We start from the raw sequence: 20,083 nt of genomic DNA, 5'->3' as shown, positions 1-20,083 counted from the left end.
GCATTATACTGGAAGATTGGTGGTTTTGATAATGCCTACAAGATGTATATTAAGTAAAACCTGGTAATTTTAACCAAAACTACCACTGGTCCCAAGTGTGATGGAGTAGTAATTATAATACATTTGAAGTAGAGATGCCAGTAAAGCCTGTATGCACTTTGACAAGCTCTGGCATTGCAGAGGTGTGGCGTAGCACCGCTCTTCCACAAGAAGGTAAGCCACCCAGCACTTGGTTGCTGGTGGTGGAGAACGTTGTTTCAGGTGTACATCCCATATATGCTTTACTGGGTTCAGATCTCGTGACTGAGGGCGGTATGACATATGGATAACATCAGTGTCATGCTCATGGAACCATTGAGCAACCACATGAATGGGGGTATTGTCATCCAAGCAGTCACCCCTCTCTCCACGAAAAAAGAAAATGCTACGACATAGGGTGAGGGTGATCATGCAGTACCATTATAGGTTAGTAGTGACCTTGCCTTCTAAGAGAATGACTGCACCCAAACTATACCAGGAATATTCCCACATTATTGAAGAACAGGTACTCAGGGTTGTAAAGTTCTTTAGTTTGGTGCCACACATGCACTCGTTTGTTTGTCAAAATAGTGAAAAACAATTCATCGGACCATATCCCCTTCCTCCACTGCTCTAGAGTTCATTGCCTCTCTGCACCAAACATGAATTGCCAGGGGTGAAGGCGGCTTATGCACTTCAACTAGCCGATATTGTGCTCTGTGTAGTGGACTTCTGAACTTTTGTTTTTGTAAATAAAAGTAGCTGCTCCTGCTCAGGTTGTCTTGCGCTTCAGATTAATGCACGGATATCACGACCGGCCCACTGATGCGGTTTTCCCATACGAGTGGCCTGTTAACGTTTCATGACCAACTCTGTCTAAAGTGTGAGGTTATCTAGATGAGATGTCTTGGTCACTGAAGCTCCTGCTCAACCACCACCCTTCTTTTTAAAACCAAAAAAAAAAACAAAAACATTTATTGCAGCCTCACTATCTAGAAATATAGTTCTAGTTTACCAGAGCAGTCCAGCATTTTTATACATGACCCATGCATTTTCTATAGAAGCAATGGGGTTTTACAAGCCACTTTTTACATGAGAAATTCCTTCCATGAAAGCCATTTCTCCTAGATGCCCTGGAATCACCCATTGTCTTGCACATGGGCGATTCAAAGCAAATAGTTTCAGAATTTGGAAACATGGAAGAGACATACCATAACAGGAGGCAGCAGAGTTTGTGTGTACTAGTTAGCACACATTTTAATGTTTCAACTTTCAGATTCCAGAGTTGAAGCCAAAGGCGGAAAATAAATGTGGACCTTTGGGAGTGGCTGTGAAACACGAGAAACGGCACATAATAATGAGAGAGATAAAGGATGTTCAATAGAATATTTACACACACTAATCACACCTATAAAAATAACTGCAACAGCTGTGCCAGGAGTGACCAGAATTACAGAACTATGATATATTTGTACATAAAGTAGCATATGACAAGTTTCCCACTTTCAAGTGAGAAAGGCCTTAACAATAGTGTAGAAAAGTCCAAAACACACAGCCCTTAATCCAAACTTACTAAAAGACTAATGAGCATTTAGTGCCCTAATCAAATACAAAAGAAAAAACAAAAGACCACACAAACACACAAACACACACACACACACACACAGTCTAAAGCAGGGGTGGACAATAGGCAGCCCACTGAGCCTTCCCATGCGGACCCCAGTCCGCTGTTCCCAATCAGAACAGCGGCAGCCAACTTCCGCATGAGGAGACTTCCTCTGCACAGTGCAGGGAGGTCACCCGGTATACCCGCTCTCCCTCCTTCCTTTGTGTGGCCCATTTTTTATATTAGGCCAGTGATGGACAAAGTCTTGAAAAAAAAAAAAACCCACTATTTTACTAAATAATTATTCCTTACCACTAACAACCAGCCTTCATTGTATTTAGCAGGGTCCCAGCACTTACATAGTGGGGCACTTCTATGATCGTCTTTGGCACTGCTTGGCTCTCTCTATAGCAGTGAAAATCTGAACAGTTGCTCTAATTGAGAACCTTAGGCTGGGTACACACTACAGGGTTTTCAGACTATTATTGGGTCAATCACACGATAAACAAAGTTTAGCCCAATACCGCATTATTGTGTATGCTCCAAAGTACATTGTTTCATTTAATTTTTAAACCCAGCTAATAGTCTATTCGGTGATGGAACAATGTCGTTCCAAGTCTGCAGTGTGTATGCACTCATGACCGGCAGTGTCCATAGACCATACTTGCCAACTTTTCCTCGTTGGCTTCAGGGAGATCCTAGGGAAGGTGGGCGTGCGGGGGCGGGGCTTGATGTATCACATCATTTTGGCCCCGTCCTCTGAACGATTGTCATAATTTTGGCCAATTACAGCAGGGGGCAGGGCTAAGATGACGAGATATTTGCGTCAATAAGCCCCCCCTCCCCGCCACTTATCTATTGCAGAGGCGAGAACCGGGAGGTTGCTCTGCTCTCCCAGGAGCCCCAGGCTCCCAGAAATGCGGGAGTCTCCCGGATATTTCGGTGGAGTAGACAACTATGCGTTAAAGAAAAGCAGCTAATGTATTTCTAGAGAATGAAGTGTCTTTTACATTTCTGTCTCCATTACTAAAGTGATTTTGTCTTACCTGTCAGTCTTTGATTAAATCTTGGTCTCCATGAAAATGGCCACCTCCATAAGCATCAATACATGGACATAGGACACAATTTCTGAACTGTGTCATCATACCACAGATGGTGAAGCCAACCACGTCTTGTACTGGCTCAGAATCAGGGAGAATGCCAGACTCTTCAGGGAGTGAGGGAGATCACTCCTATTTCAGGGAGTCTCCCTGGCATTCAGGGAGAGTTGGCAAGTATGCCATAGACCTCTATGGAGTGTGCAGAGTCAGGATCTTTTCAGCCGATGTTTACGACAGATGAAGAGCACAGATCTGATGGTAAGTCTTGTAAAACGTGTATAGTGTGTACACATGAATGGGCATGCTGATTGGGACTTTTTTTTTCTTCAGTCGTTGGTAAAATAGTTAGAGATATTGCATTGGGAGAAAATATATGTAATGTGTACCCTGCCTTAGCGTGAATGGGTCAGATAACTGCTTGCACAGAGTCAAGATTCGTCAAGGGGTATCAGCAAAGATTGCAACTAAATGCAAATTCTGGGAGCCTTCTAAATACTGCGAAGGGTAGGGGTACTGTGGATGGGAACCGCACAAATGTAATTATTGGTAGAGAATTTATTTAGTAAAATTGATTTTTAGTGCTAAAACACATGTAAGTGCTTAAGGTGTTAATGAGAGTCTAAATACGGAGCTTCCACAGCCATTATTAAATGGCACTCAAAAACTTGTATTCCAAAGTTTCAGTCAGATGTGGCAGCTGGTTTCACCTGTATGTGTAAAGCCGGAGCACTTGGTTCTCCTGCAACTGCTCATTATGGTGGGAACTAGCAAACTAGAACTAGGGGCTGTAAACAACAGCCCAGTTCAACATCCAGGGGCCATTTACATATTTATCCTTTTAGGTTTTATCGAAGCCTAACCAGACATACATATAAAAAGGGTTATGTTAGTGAATAAACTACTATATTTGCTGGCATTAAAGTACACCTGCCAAATACAAACAATAGAGGCAGCCATTTTGTAGTTGAACCAATACTCATTAGAATACAGCCTATTAATTCACTTGTGAAGTCATTGGTCCCTAGTAAATTCATAGGTTACATCCCCAAGAATATAGACTCATCCCAAAGATGACTCCACCATGTGTAGATGACAGATGGCCTTTTAGGAAGACCAAAGAAAAGCCACATTTTTATAAATATATATATGATATATAGCAAAAAAACAAAGTCTCCATGCTGATAGAATAGTTGTGCAATCTGCTAGTCAACTGCTGGCCAATGTTCCCAAAACCGGTCACCTAAATGAAAAGGTCTGTGGCATCTTGTAGCCATAGGTATGGCTCCATAGTAACCTGTATTTCCCTCTCCCAATAATATATACACAAGTAGAGATTAAAAGCAGCAGTGTTTTACAGTGAGCCATTGTAAGAGAATAATCCTATCAAAGTATGATGGGAGGATTTATCAGCATACAATCAAACATTAGTGTACAAACAATGCACAATGTGTACAGTACTGAATCACACAATTCAGCCTGATCCTTGCTTCCTCAGCTCCCATAACACAGCACAAATACAGCCACCTCTTATCCCAGTTCACACACTCCTCCCACCATACACAATGGAACCTCCTGCAGTCAAAGTATTAAGATAAAATATTTATATTGCCTACAAAAGATAAGATAGTCTTCTGTGCAGAAACACTGCACTCCCTATACTGACACACGGATATAAAGCTACACTGTGCTGTTAGTATCGATTTACGGCTGGGAAACAAAAACACTGCCGCCCACACAAATATACATCCTGCACAAGTTAACCAGATCTTGGCCAGGTCTTACATTCCAGTTTGCAGACAATTCGTCCAGCATAGTAGACACAAGACATCTAGCTGAAGGTGCTATAACCCATCTTGGGCTTGCAGCACATTCTGTCTGCAAAACTAGGGGTCTCCTCTATGGCCATGCAAGGGTGGATGCAAAATAAAAAAGGGGTATACACAATGGGATAATAGAGCTCCTCACAGATCATTACTCCAGCCATTGACAAACAATAGAAAGTCCAAGGAGAAAGGCCAGCTCACTCACTCAGAATACATTACTCCCTCAGGCAGCCAACAAAAGCCTCAGTCTTCCCACACCTCCCCCTCCTGTCTTTCAAAGTCACCAAGCACCAGGAAACTCACCCAAAACACTATGTTGAAGCCGAACAAGAAATACTTCACGCAGCAGCTGACTTCGGGTCCCTTGAAGTGCTGGTGTTTGCCAGACATGGCTTAGATCCACAGACCTGCAGGGGAGGATCAATCCGATCGCGCACAGCGAGCACAGACCACAGATGGGGTGTTGCAGGGAAGGTGTGATGCCGCCCGGGAGCTTAGCGCTGGCATTGGGAAGCTTCGTAGGCACACGGAGCTCAGGGCAGGCTATTGTTATAGAGCTTCCTGGGGTCCCAAGCTCGGGCTCTCCATATCTGCCTGTATTGCCTTATCCTGCTGGATGCAGTGCTCAGCCAGCTCCTCCCATGAGTGGGAGGTATTGTCATTGGTGACTATAGCGGCATCTTGTGGAATTTACAATGTATAACAAGCTTCAGATTGCAATGTACTACATTTATATGGTGAGACGGGGGTCTCTGTGCTCTTACTCTTGTAGGGAGAATGCTAATTTAACCATAAAACTGCTGAATACTCCGCTTCCCGTGTCAACACGTCCAGATTATCGTACATTTATTGCTTTAAATATTGTGACCCATTCTTCCATAATCTGAAACAGAAAGCATGTAAACTTCCTAACTTATTTTTTTTTTAAAGTCGTCAAACAAACACATTATATTCTCTGGGCTGGTTGAGGAACATTTCAGAGGACTGAAAATAAAAAAAAAATGAGGGGGTAAAGAAAAACCAGCTTAATACAGGCCTCAGTGAGAACTGTACATGTAATATGTAGTACTAATGGTCATGCTAAAGGGAGACTAAGGACATTCAAGGCAATACAAACTTGTTTGCAATTCCCCTTTTCTCACATCACCGCTCAGTACTGCCATTTGATGGCCCTACTATCATTGTCTCATTCCAGTTTTAATTGTCGATTTCTGCTGTTTTCTTTTCCATTCTCAGTTTAATAGTGACTGAAGTTCCAAAATAAAGAAAGATTGCTGGCAACCACAGCGAAAGTGCTGGCCAGACCTTAAAGCGATAATGGGCAACAGACGTCCCTCAGAGCCTTCACCTGCGGGCCCCAGCTCCTTCCTTTTTTATTGTCACAGTTGTTCATTATACCTTGTGACACTTGTTTAAAAACCCTGCCGATATGTTAGGACAGATAGGGTCTCTTTCTTTGATTAAATTGTATAAATTTAACTTATTACAAGATATTAAAACCATGGCACACCCAACAGGTCCACTCCTGCACTACAGAGCGCCACGGGAGGAAATATGGTTCGTATCCAGCTTTTCTCTATTATAAATAAATCCTTTCATCTTACAGCACTGCTCTGTCAAATGCCAAACAAACATTTCAAATCTCAATATCTATCTAGTCTTTTAACCCACATCACCTCTTTGCAAACTCACTTCTCTGCCCATCTGCACCTCCTCCCTCACAGTCCATAATTTTGTCACATTCTTCAAAGACAAAATTTGGATCATTCAACAAGATATTTCCTTATGTAAATTCCACACACTCCAACCTACACTCCCCTATCCACCCACAATTAGTTATCTCCAATAACTAAAGACAACGGTGGTAGTCATGTCCCCGAACATGACTACCACGACAACACTTACCCCGACAGAGTACGAAGCTCGCCGGCTTCTTCCACAGCCGCGGTGATTCAAAGTCATTTTTTTCAACAATCGAAATTCACAGCATGTCTGGGTCCCCAGCTTCACACTCAATATGTCGGGGTAAGTGTTGTCGCTGAAATCAGCAGCACACTTACATACCCCACCCAAAGACCGTCTCTGCACTCATCTCACCCTACACCATGTCCCCTCAACCATATTCCCTTCACACCCCTGCTCCATCTCTCCCACTGCATGCCCATCTCTTCAACCTGTCTATCCCCTGGCACAATTTCACACTCCTTTAAACATGCACTCATCTCACCATTTCTAAAGAAAACACCTCTCAATCCAGCCTCTCTCTCCCTCCAACTACTGCCCTATTTCTCACCTCCCCTTTGCCTCCAAACTACTTGAGCCATTCTCTACTCTCTGCAAGCAGGCTTCCACCTCAATTATACTGAAACTGTCCTTACAAAGTGATCAACGATTTAATTACTGCAAAGCGTAGGGTCATTTTTCCCATACTCATTCTCTTGAACCTCTACCGCTTTTAAAGATGTTGATCACCCTTTTCTCCCTCACACCCTTTAATTGGCCTTTGAGACAGTTCTTTCCTGGTTCACTTCCTTCCTATTAAAGAGCTCCCCTCCACTCCCACTATCTGTTGGGGTCCCAAAAGGCTTCGTTATTGACCCTTTAATATTTTCACTGTACACCTCTTCTCTTGGAGAACCAATTCACTCATTCATCCTCCAGTACCACCTCTACACTGACAACATCCATCTCTATTGTTTCCCCTGACCTCCCCCCCTTCTGTACTGTCTTGTGTAACCAACTGTCTATCTGCTGTCTCCACATGGATGTCCCAACACCACAATAACGCTCAACATGTCCAATACAGACCTTATCTTCCCTCCTGCCAGAGTCACACCTCCCCATAAATCTCACTCGCTGAAAAATAACACAATTTCCTCAGTCTCCCAAACCCGCTGCATTGGTGTCATACTTGACTTTGCCCTCTGCTTTATGCCTCATATCCAGACTTTCCCAATCCTGTTGACTCCACCCCTAGAATCTTTGCTAGAATACACCCATCTCAACTTCTGCAAGACTGATCTTTCTCCCTCACTGCTGAACTTTGCAAGTCCTTACATTGGCTCGTGTCCTCCAGAATCCAATTTAAATTACACTTACCTACCTTCTACTGCAGATATCGTGTTATTTGGGAGATGCGGGGCAGACTTTCACATAAATACCATATTGTTCAGAGTGACTTCAGACATTCAAGATAAAACCACAGTTCTCTCTTCAAAAGTTATTGTAAGGTAGAGAAAATTAAGCTTTACACACAAACACACTCCTTCCTTAAAGACTGAACACGATTTATAAAATGGATTTGCATTTGGGAGTCTTTTCCCATCCCCCCTCCAATATATTTTGTTTGTACATAATTATAATAATGTAACTCTTGATTTATCTTTGGCTACTAGCTCAGATCAAATGAGCAGAGTGCACTAAGAAAAAAAATAAAATAAAAAAAAAAAAACCACGAACAAACGGAAGTTTAACATAGTTGCAATGAATTACTAAGGCTGCATCAACCTTCCATCTAAAAACAAAGCCTCACGCCAGTTGATGCATAATCAGAACAGTAAACTATAGCACCGTTACAGCAGAAGCCTGTTGAGCACCTATTCAACCTACATTGCTTTGGTAACGCTTGTAAATCTGGTATATTGCTATAATACACAAATGGTGCAAACCCTTATTTAATATTTGCCAACCCCTGATTAGGCCATTCAACCACCATGCCAGAGTGACAAAATGCATATTCTTTACACTTCTTCATGCAATACTTAAAGCTTGTCACCTTCAAGTTTACCTCAGACATCACACTGATCACAAATATATCCAAAATAAGCTCTGTATCCGGCCCTGACCAAGCCCCACCCTCATGCAGCATCCTGTCACAGAGGTTTACCTCACAAGACAGCTGTGGGATGTCACCGGCTTACAGCCAAAAGTTTGTCATAGAATACTTGTGCATTACAAAAGGAATAAGGAACCCCCTTCTACTAAATCTATGAATAAGTCACCATGGTGTTAGCAATGTCTAATATGCCACGCTCCTGAAAGGCAAACAGAATTTCAAATTATAGGCCCTTTATAGAGCAATTATTTGATTTAAAATGATTCAACGTTAGATAGAATCACTTGCAGGAGACCTTTGCAACAAATTAATCCTCTCCTACTAGGCTGGTGTACTGGGCACATTGTTTATAGAATTGTACTACATTTTCACCCCTTCCTTGGAATTGGAACTGTATTTAGTACTATGCATGCAAACTTAGAACAACTATGTTCTTCCACTTTAAACATGGATAGTTTTGAAATAGTGCAACATATGCATCAATTTTATTAGCAGACAAGATATAGTACTAAATTACACATTTCTACAAACACTTGATAGCTTGTCCAATGGGATCCAGGTATTTGATCCAGTCAGATTATACACCCCTGCTTATCTGAATAGTCTATTACATTATATTATCTGGCTTTCTTTACTGGAAGAAACCCATCACAACCTTAAACATCCACCTACATCTGCATGGACTTAACTTGAACTGAATGTGGAAGCAATGCAAAAGCCTTATACATTGAGCAATGAATAATCCACTCATTTGATTCAGAGGTCATGCACACTTGCCAACAAACCTTTGTACCCTTGTCCTCCATTTAAACAGATTGCTCGTTAACACACCTCAAAGCATTACCTTCCAATATGTATTATATACGCAAGCAGGGATCAATAGAATTCGACTGTACTTTTAACAAACTCTTCATGCAATATCAAAGATAATGCAAAGTGTATGTTTGTGAGGATAGGTGTGTAATTATAATATGTGTAAATATATATATATATATATATATATATATATATATATATATATATATATATATATATATATATATATATAATGTCCATTTGCTTATATCATGGGGGCTCTCGGTATCACAGTGCATTGTACAGTCTTTTCATTTAAATGAGCAATACAGGAATGCCTTTAAAATGTGTTATCAATCCCTCAAAAGAGGTTGGATAAATTCTCCTATCACCAACATCCACACAATGTTTAATAGTCATCAAGAACAAGATGAATATCTCTTTAGCTAGAAATGCTGTTAAAATATATAGGGTATCTGGTCTAGTAGTGTTTATGGCAGTGTTGGCTAACCTGTGACACTCCAGGTGTTGTGAAACTAAGTCCCAGCATACCCTTCCAGCAATAAGCTGCTATATATTGGCAAAGCATGTTACAGGTTAGCCAACACTCCTTTATGGAGGGACATTTTGACTTTATTTTCTTACAAACCCAGTTCAAACTAACAATACATAGGGTTTACATTTTATTAAAGTTACTCTTAACCACAAACTAGCACATAGAAAATGCTACACTTAATACACAAGTTGTTTAGGCTTTACTAGGTTTGGTTAACCTACTTTATTATACCCATAGTTGTGGAGAAAATAAAATGGATGGATGTTATTTCACAGAATAGTGAACACGAGAGCAGTTCTAGGTGTCCCTGCACAGTCATGCCACAGCAACACTTTACATTTAACATCTTTACCATGCGCACAATACTGATGATCCCTGAACACCGCAGCGACCATCTGTAGAATAACCAGTTAAAGGAAGACCCGATTATGAACTGAGAAATATTCTTTATTAGGACTTATCCAATACAGCCTCCATCCAGTTGTCAATTTCTGTCTGATGACCTCACCAGACTACTTCACTGAACAAACTTCAGATTACACAAAACTGATTGCAGCAAACAAAAAAAAAACAACCTAGCAATGACTGAGTGCGTAACAAACGCAATATAATATTTATTTAATTGAATATGTGGTTTACATTTAACGCCCGCTCCACATGTCCAAGGCAAAAAAAAAAAAGTGCAATTAGTAGACTATTGACTTAGAGTCTTCAAACCACAAATTTGTTCTTGGTCAGGGAGTTGCTCTTTGTAGCAGTGTCTGCATGAGCCTGATAACCGATGACGACCTTAGAAGACAGGCCCAGTCTCTCCTTGTACACTTTACTGTAAAAAACAAAACAAACTGTAGTAAATAAAATGCAGTGTTTTAGTCATTGCATGAGGCATATCTGCCGCTTTCCATTTTACTTCGAACAACAAAGCAGAACAGTGCATGTGTAGAGAGATCATGTGATCCTCCCTCTCACATGCTGCATCACCTCCTCAGATATGTTTGTGCACACGTCCGTGGTAGTCGGACGGCGTCTGCACACATGGACTTTCAAGCCTGCGGATGATCACACGTCATCGTGGGAGAAGAGGCAGTGGAAAAAAAAAAGGGAGTTTAAATACTCACGATATTTCAATACTTATCTTTGCCATAAAGATTGAAATGGATAGTGTTCAAAATGAGTTTAATAGATACGCCCATTAGTATATTAATTCCTATTAAAGCAGCAATCCCAAAGAGTTTTCTTTTTCTTCATAACAACAATACATTTTTCCTAGAGGTCCTTCTACAAATCTACTCCTTTTCAAAATCTCTATATGTTGCAAAATATGGTTGCCAATTTACATAGACACAGGCTCACAGCATTTCATGTGAAGTCAGAGGGTGGGAGGATTTTACATTACACAAAAGGATTAAGTTTGGATAAATTAGGGATTTGTCTACCCTTAACCTAATTACCGGAGTTTACGGATGTCCACATAGACCTCTATGGAGACAGCGGTATTAGTCAATTTATTAATTAGTGAGGAGGGAACACGCTTAGTAGAAAAAAGGTGTGTGTGGGGGGGGGGGGGGGGGGGGGGGGGGGACGACGCCTTCACCGGGGCTCCCAGAGGTCCCCTGGCATGGTAAATTGCAGTGGTACTTTATCCATCGCAGATACATATTGTTGGCGACTGTGCTGGCGTTATAAATAGACCACTCACTGTTATTTCAGGTTAACATTGAATAATGTATTTTATATTCTGATCCAGGGGCATAATTAGAAATGTTTGAGCCCCATCCCCTTAGCAAGTTGGTGAGGAGGCCTTCATACACATCAATGTTATACTCACCACTATAATTAAGGCGGAATACTAATGCAATTAGTAGCCATCTGGTACCTTAGTCTGAATTATATATACAGTCATTTTTAAAATGTCAAAATATTAGTATTAATCATGCAGTTAACTGTAGTCCCACCTTGCCAAAAAGAATGTGTATATCATTTATCACACAACTTTCCCCTTGCTGGAGTTATCCATCAAAATATAAGAGGTAATACAGGGGCCATCAGTACAGAACCATTCTAATGTTCAGCTCTAGGGCATGAGGCCTTGATCCAACAATACCTTTAGTCATTGACTGAACCTCAAGCAGCGGTGCACTCTAGTGGATGTATTATGTTACTATAGAACATATTACAAGAGGATTTAAATATTTCTTCTATTATTAAACAGATATCTATGCTATTTGTTTATATTATACATGACAAACTAATCCATGGGAGGAGAAGAGGTTGTACAATGGGCTGAGAAACTAATTATGAGATATGACAATATAACACGTTATTTTATATTTGTTTTGAGGCAAACACAGGAGAGTGGTGGAAAGCACAGAATTACCCAATATAAGTAACAGCCTCTCTGTTTTCAGTTTCTTTGGTCCAGATTGCAATCTTATCTCCTTTTGCCCGAATGTTAATTACTGCACCACAGACTTCTTCACTGTATTCATCAAAAGCTTCACCGATGAGACACAGTAACTGGAAGAGAAGAAATAGAGAACGGGTTTCTCCAACCTGTACTACACAACGTTAACAAATTAAACTAGAAAACATACTACTATTAGCGAGATAATCTGCGTATGAGAATGGATTACATACCAATTAGGTCACTTCATAATTAGCCATAAAACATGACTTTACATAACCCCCTGGCACTCACAAAACAGCTACCACTGGATACTTCAGGTCCACAACGGATAAGTCTCCACTGGGAAAACACATTACTTGAGTTACCTTTACTTGTGAATTACAGGAGTGATGCATCATCTCTGCAGTTAGCAAACTAAGACCATCTGCCTTATGTATAAACTACCAATAACAATCCCAGACAGCCGTTTAGAATATACTTTTCCTTGAACACACTTGAGGTTTGAGTTCTAGTTGTATTTGCTGTGCTGTTGGGTAGTACGGGTTTTGTTCCATTGTCCTTGTTTTATTATATTGTTTAAAACTGGACTTCAGTCAGTTAATATAAAATAGTAATATACCCCGATTATATGTACTGTAGGTTTCACTTTATAGTGTAGAATAAACAGAATATATTTTACTGAGTATTTATAGAAAAACAGTGCACTTGTCATACATACAATGGAGGCAGACAGCTTATGGACAAAGTGCAATATATTCATTTGTAACCGGTGACTACAGAACGCATTGTAACAATTGTTTGCGACATGTCCTGTGTGCAGCACATGATCGGTGGTGGGTATGGGCCCATTTCAGTCATTTTCCACAGTACATTGTACATTTTAATCTTATCTAGTTAACGTAACCATCTATGGCAGACACTCCTCCCAGGTCAGACATGCAGTAGGTAAAATGCAGACAAACATTGGTAGGACACGCAAAAAAAAAAAAAAAAGTCTACAAAGGGATGTGGGCGGGCTTTGTTCATTATCAGTAATTGCTCACAAGCGGACAACCTCCAACACGATTGAACAAGCAGTTTAGAAGTTACCAAACAAATCAAGTTATCCTTTGCTCGAATTACTAATAAACAAAACACACAATTCTGAAATATTTTCATGTCAGACATTTTACTACTGGTTTTTATTTTACAACTCTAAACATTTGTTCCCCAAGTATGCTTTATTAGCATATCCCTTTATCATATCTAAATAGCATCTCAACAACACAAAAGGAAGGACATCTGTTAGCATTACATTCATTCAAAACTATTTTCCACACTGCCTGCTGATAATTTCCTATCCAAGAACACTACAGGATACACAAATGAAACCAGCCCCACCCAGATCATGACTGCATACTGACAGCCAAACATATCAATACATTATTGACTCAAGGGAGGAGATCAGAGGAGGACTCTTATTATTGTTTTCGACATTGAGCTGTTCACTTACGGTCTCAAGCCAAAGGCAGTCCAAATCACTGTGTCTCTGCTGCTTGGATAGAGTGATCAGCCACCGCCCACCCCTTTTGTTTCGACTGTCTTCCCACATGGGTTCAATTCCATCCTGAACACAAACATTTAATATCAGTTAGACTTAAGAGGCTTTTTTTCTCTGGAGAGAAAAAAAACAAACAAAAAAAAAAACTTTCTATGCACATCTCCAATTTCAGAATTCCAAAAGATTAAATGTGTTTTAGATGTCACTGAAGCAATCAAGAGCCACTTGTTACAGGGGGGGGGGGGGTGATTTAAAATCACTGTCCAAACTAACCCGTTTAAACAGCCATTTTCTTTCACATGCATGCAAATTATACACATTTCCATTTATTTAAAACCTAGTTGGTTAAATCTTGTTTTCAAATGTCTTGGAGCTTTGGAAACCACATTTGTTTCAATGCTTTCCAGTATGTGCACTACATTTAGAAACCCCAATTATCAAAGCTGGTAGTCTACAGGTCTCTTTTTGTCAACAGGCAATCGCAGTCAGGTTTCCAGTTTGGAGAAAGCACCTTCCCCCATTGGACTATGCAAGATCCAGGAAGGGTGAGAAAGAGGGATCAATGGTTTGGCATGCTTGTGGTCTCCTGCCAGTGGGGTTGGCCGATTGTTTTTATTCTGGCAGATTTTCAGATTAATTTCAGTGGTGTTTTAATGTAAAGCACATGCTGTTCATCCCCACTGAAATGAATGCCAAAAGCTCTGTATATGCATAGAAGGTTTTGAAGCAATTTGAAGTGTGTCAAATCAGTGATTTTTTTTTTTTAGTGATTTACTAAATTTAACCTGCATAAATTCCCCATTCTATACTCAACACTGAGAAATCTATGACTGTAGTGATTTTATGATGCAAAGACAAAAACATTAGAATATTAACAGTATCAGATTATTTCAGCCTGCAAACTCCTCCTACATGTCCATTTATAGACAAGTCTGAAGTAGGAGAGGCTAGGCTGGGGGTTTGCACCCGCGGCTCTTTCAGCCATCTGCTGTGGCTCCAGAGTCCGGGTGTCAGTGGCAAAGGGTGACAGAGCACCTCTCTGTCACCCCCATTTGCTAAATTAATTACCAATATAAAAAAAAAAAAAAAAACTAATGGGAGCCGACAGAGGAGAGAGCACTCCTCCCCCGCCGCAGCTCCCTGCTGGCTGAATGACACCGACGTGACCCTAAGGCTGCGTCAGCATCATTCAGTTGACAGAGTGCGCCGAGGAGGAGCAGAGAAGAGAATATCCAGGACACCACCTGAGTGAAGGCAAGTAAATAAAAAATATTTTCTTGGGGACTGCATAATAAAAAAAAAAAGGGACCTATAAAAGGAGGCTGCATAATAAGGGTTTTGTGGCTCCCAAGTTTCCCCTCCCCCACCGGAAAACGGGTCCAAATGGCTCTTTGAGTGTTTCAGGTTGCCTGGGCTAGGCCAATATGAAGCCACATTGAGCATCTGAACTTCAACATCAAAGCAGTGATGAGAGGCTCCTGTTAAACTGATGTAGGAAGAATGTGCAAACAAAAGCAGTAATGTAATATTTTCACATACACAATTAGTTTGTAGTATAATGCAAAAATATAGTAGCAAAGGGATTTTGCACATTTTACCTATTGCACTTCTTAAATGTATTGTGGCATGATAAAGACACACGTAAAGCATCCGATTCTCCCCTCTACATATCTGCTGCACCACTTTGCAATTCCCTACACTAGCTCCATGTGCCCTCCGGAATAAAGTTCAAGTTACACCCTTACCTACAAAGCCATCAACACCGCCCCTTCACAGATCTCACATCTCATTGTAAAATACTCTCCCTCCCACTATCTTAGATCTACCTCTGACCTGCGCCTTGTCTCGTTTCTGGTGACCACCTCTCACTCGCGCCTACAAGACTTCTCCCGTGCTGCTACTCACTTATGAAATTCCCTACCATGCCCAATCAGGCTTTCCCCCAGCTTTTAAATCTTTATACACTCTCTGAAATCCTATCTCTTTTTTACAGCTTACCCTCCCCCCACCCAATAATACTACTCGCATTAATGCACCCTCACAATTGTTCCAATCTCCACTCAGAGCCACACACTCCTTTAGTTTCAGCTGTATACTCTTCCACTTAGAAAGTAAGCTCTCCAATGAGTAGCTTCCTCCATACCCTTTGATTTCATGTCTGCATTTATTCTGTATGCCTTGTATGTCCCTGTTTTATGCATGTCCTGTTTTCCCTACTGTTCGGCACTGTGGTGCCTTATTAATCTACAATACTCTCACCATCTATTATGCCTTTCCCCATTAAGCTTATGTTCCCTTTCAGCCTGTGTATACAAGGGAGGCATGTTGGTCTTACAGAAAATGAAGACAAGACTCACCAGTAAGGCAACCATACGGATTAACAATCATTGCTGTAGAGAGCATGAGCTGTCTCACCTTAAAGATGGAATAGTCACAGCCGGAGGACAGTTTGCTTGCAAGCTGAATGTGTGTGTATAGTCTGAGACAGAAATCATGTAATCTTATCAGTGTCAATCGCTTCATTAATACAAGTCTTAAGACAGAACTAAATAAGTGCATAGCATATAAAATGTAGAGTACTTTACATGGAAACCAATTGTAAAAGTGTTATTAGTAAAGTAGTGTACAGCAATAGCATAACTAAACTTTAACAGCCACAGAATTAACCTATCCCTCAACTGTTAGTACAAAGGAGGTCACAGAAAATGTATATTAGATCAGTGAAGCATAGAGGTCCATGTAATAAAGCATATGCTAACAAATCATTATAAAAGTAGCAAAGTATGGTTTGACTTACACAACAAAACTACTAACCAGCAGGTTTCAAGTCTACACGTTTTCTTACTGCAATTTTAATAGTGCAGCAGGAAGGACTGAAACCGTATGAATTAGAACCGTATGAATGATTAGAGGAGGGTAAAGAATGTTGAGTATACTTACGCCCAGAAGTCTTCCACCGTGTTGAATGTTGTAACAAGACGCAAGTTACACTGCCATGGTTGACTTCTGACATTTTTGAAGAACCAGAGTGCCCACCTACCAAAATAGTTAGTCAGCAATTCACTGAATTTTAAGCACTAATGAAACGCTGTATCAGCACTGCCGACACCTCAAATTGATATGGGCAGCCAATTTGTGCACGTTAAATCATAATTTCAAACTGCAAAATAAGTCCCTCTCCTACCTTCTGGACCGACCCAGCGGAGAAAGAAACTTGGAATGGGGCTTAACAAGTACAGAAAGTAGAAGAGGGAGGCAGGGAATCAGAACTACTACCAGGAAATCAAAGTTTGCACCTATTGATACAATATATACTATATTCTAGGTCTCGTTTTACTGAAATATGAAACATTTAAAATGTAAAGGGTATAAATTCATTTACAGAAGCATTTTTGTCTTTTTTTTAAACAAAGTTTTATTTTTTAGTGAGGCTCCCACCCTGTTCACAGAATGAATTCCTCAGAAGGGAGTGCGAAGTGAAGTACAGATAGAGCAGGAGTGACCACAGTCAGGGATATTAAAGGAAGAGAACAAAAGCTGATCTGTGTTGCAAACTGAATCATTCTTATTGTGCACATACAAAGCTCTGGTGAGAGAACAGGATTCCACCATAACGATTCTCAAGTTAAAAATACAGTGTTATCCTCATATATGCATAGCAGACATTTACTATAAATATATAGTTAGAAAAAAATAATCCAAAACATTAGCAGTTGCAGAGCTGCAAACGATTATATTCAGTGCTCATTGTCTCAATTTTGTTTGGTGAGGCACAGAACCAAAGACTTGTAAAGCAAGGACTTTTGGTTCCTATAATGTTGATTGGTGTAGCAAGTTATACTACCACCAGCTGGCTTTGCGTACCCACTTAGCAAAATAAGGAGGGCAGAAAACAATTCAGTTTATTTCCAGCAGACCTCTTCTATCACCATATAAATGACAGTGGATGAAACTGCACCAATAAGACCAGTGATAAATACTTCAAATTAGAGCCGCATCATCCATTAACTTAGGATTCTGCCTAGAAGACAATGAGGGACCCTAATTAGTCCAACCTATTTTTATGTGTGTTTTTTGTCAGAGGGGGTAAAAGGAAACCAAACCATTATCTTGCTTAGGGCCTCATGGCACCTTAATCAGACTCAATCTCAGGTACTACACTGAACTTTAATGAAGACTTTTAAACCTACAAGAGAGGTTCTACAGTGCTCCTTTTGTACCTTGGAACATAGGTCAAGAGAGGCATTAGGGAGAGGAGCTTTATCAGGAGTTGTTAGATCACAGGAACAATAGTGCAAGTGGTATAGAAATACCAGTCCTGTTGCACTTTTGCCGCAACAAACTGCACAGCAATTCACTTGTGCCTTAGAGCAGGAGTCACTCCCTAGCTCATTTATTTGGCGCGCAGTTGCAGGACTGCTTTGGCCTTCCCTCTAAAGACCTTTACAAGTACCTGCATCTGCGTCATTTGATCACTAACCTTTGTCAGGGCCGCCCGTTGAGCCTATCCCCGCCCTTGCTTTATACCAAGTTGACTGGAGGCAACATCGCCTTTTGGTATCTGCACTTAATCATTCCCCCGTTACACCTAAACACACCTCTCAAACAAAGGGGAATCTAACATGTCTAAATGTACTAACCACTTAGAAGTGTTTTTGAAGCATTTATATAGAACCTACCTAACCCCATCTACACAGGTTATGGCCTTCTCACGGCCAATTCTGCTGGCGCCAATGTGGGGCTGCTAATATTATACCTCAACAGGAGTCGGTGGCTATAAGAACCGCAACGAAGCACATTTACTGTCGCAGTTGAGTTAAGTCGATGAATAGGCCCACAAAGTCTGCGCCATAATAACAGCTCTGGCTCTTTGCGGTACATTAGTGATTTTAGTACTACCCGCATTTCCGATACAAGACCGATTTTACTACTACTAGACAAGTAATTTCTCCCAGAGTACACGGCGCCCCCTGGTGGCGTACCTCTGCCAGCTCCTCAAGTCATTCAGCCCAGTCTGACATACCTGCTCTGTAGAGGATGTTTCTCTACGTGTTCCAGAGCAACCACTTCCTTTTTCTTTCTCCTTTTCTCGTTGTCTTTTCGCGGGAGACCCTTCTGGGTTAACTAGAGAAGAAGACATTCTATTTACCAGTTGTATATAGATGACGCCGCGACCATATGGCGCTCAGTCCTTTGAAGGTTGTTTTCACAAGTCCTCGTACACAATAACACAGACCTGCCAAAATGTGCTGTCCCATTCCAAGAGAGGCACACCCGCAACAAAACAATCCTAGAATACAATATTAAGCTAACACACGGCATCTAACCTTAGTCAGAAGCTCCCTTTTCACCAAGGTCAAAGGGTATTTTGTAGCTTCTCCTAAAATGTAATAATTAGTTTGCATTGATGAACCTTCAGAGCAAGATGTAATCTGTTTTTCTATAGTGCTGATGGCTAAAGGAATTAACTACATTGTACTAAATATAGATTACTACTACTACAGATCACTAGGAGCAGCCCACTACATGCATCACATTAGAAATAGATTAAATGGTCAGGTCACTAAAACTAGGAAGTAGTGAGAAAACTATTAACAATTTTTGGGGAAAAACAGACGCTCATATAATCACGAAGCACAGAGTCCTAAATGATTCCATCAGCAAGTAGAATATATTTCTCAATATGTTTATTATAGTTCTCTAACTATATCACATGCTCAAAGACCAACTATTGCTCCACTTACTCCTTCAGATGCAGCCATTTTTTTTCCCTATCCCAGAGGATATTCAACCAGTATCACCCACCACATTTATATATGGAACATAATTACATCTTAAAGGAGCAGAACACTTTCTGGGCCTCACTGTAAGGTACATGACTCTTCCTACTCTGCACAGACTGCTCTGTTCCAAAATTCCCCACTTAATTTACTATTGCAATTACATGGGCTGAATAAATTAATTGATGAGAAGGGTATTTTTTTTCAAACATCATTTAATTCCACCACAAGCAATTGCAGTAGTAAAAATATTAATGTCAGTGTTTAATTGTAACACATTTCTCCTAAACATATTAAATTGTTTTCACTATAATCATTATTTTTGCATATAATAATATTATTGCAATTGTGTCACAAATGTACCTTTGTGTGTATATAATTGCATCTCATATATATTATATGCACACATGTACCCATCCCACAGCACCCTCTGTTGATATGTTTACTTTGTTTGAGTCAATTAGTGATTTTTACAGAGGCAAGGGAGGTATTTATTCTTAATTAAAAAATGTTTTTCCCTTTGCCCAATTTCAGGATAATTAAATAACACCTGACCAATCAACAGCATGGGCAAGTTATTTGAATTAAGAAAATGTGCTGTTAATTAAGGCTAAAATAAGTAA

The 20,083-nt window shown here is 40.4% G+C and overlaps 2 protein-coding genes across 2 annotated transcripts in view; both read right to left on the bottom strand.

Annotated features, from left to right (window-relative positions):
- Positions 1 to 5,181, bottom strand: part of TSPAN17 (tetraspanin 17) — a 46,608-nt gene extending 41,427 nt beyond the window's left edge. The window contains exon 1 of the mRNA XM_075209137.1: positions 4,851 to 5,181. Coding sequence (XP_075065238.1) covers positions 4,851 to 4,937 — 87 coding nt within the window. The 5' untranslated portion in view covers positions 4,938 to 5,181. The remainder of the gene's footprint in view (positions 1 to 4,850) is intronic.
- Positions 5,182 to 10,323: 5,142 nt separating this feature from the next.
- Positions 10,324 to 19,450, bottom strand: EIF4E1B (eukaryotic translation initiation factor 4E family member 1B). The gene is made up of 7 exons (XM_075209138.1): positions 19,425 to 19,450; positions 18,704 to 18,804; positions 16,621 to 16,716; positions 16,096 to 16,159; positions 13,633 to 13,746; positions 12,111 to 12,250; positions 10,324 to 10,559 (listed from the first exon to the last, which is right to left on the bottom strand). Exons 1-7 carry the CDS (start codon positions 19,440 to 19,442, stop codon positions 10,445 to 10,447), a joined length of 648 nt encoding a protein of 215 aa, XP_075065239.1. The 5' UTR covers positions 19,443 to 19,450; the 3' UTR covers positions 10,324 to 10,444.
- Between the last annotated feature and the right edge of the window lie 633 nt (positions 19,451 to 20,083).

The sequence above is a fragment of the Mixophyes fleayi genome, chromosome 4 (assembly GCF_038048845.1).
Source record: "Mixophyes fleayi isolate aMixFle1 chromosome 4, aMixFle1.hap1, whole genome shotgun sequence".
Lineage (NCBI taxonomy): Eukaryota > Metazoa > Chordata > Amphibia > Anura > Limnodynastidae > Mixophyes > Mixophyes fleayi.
Note: the sequence above shows the minus strand (reverse complement) of the source record. Positions and strands in the feature narration are given on the sequence as shown.

Bases quoted from the DNA above. Each gene is read 5' to 3' on its own strand.
- EIF4E1B (XM_075209138.1), bottom strand. The intron at 16,717-18,703 runs GTATGTCAGACT...CTATTTTGGTAG, and splicing joins AAACATCCTCTACAGAGCAG to GTGGGCACTCTGGTTCTTCA. The intron at 13,747-16,095 runs GTGAGACAGCTC...GTTTGTGTTCAG, and splicing joins GTGACTATTCCATCTTTAAG to GATGGAATTGAACCCATGTG.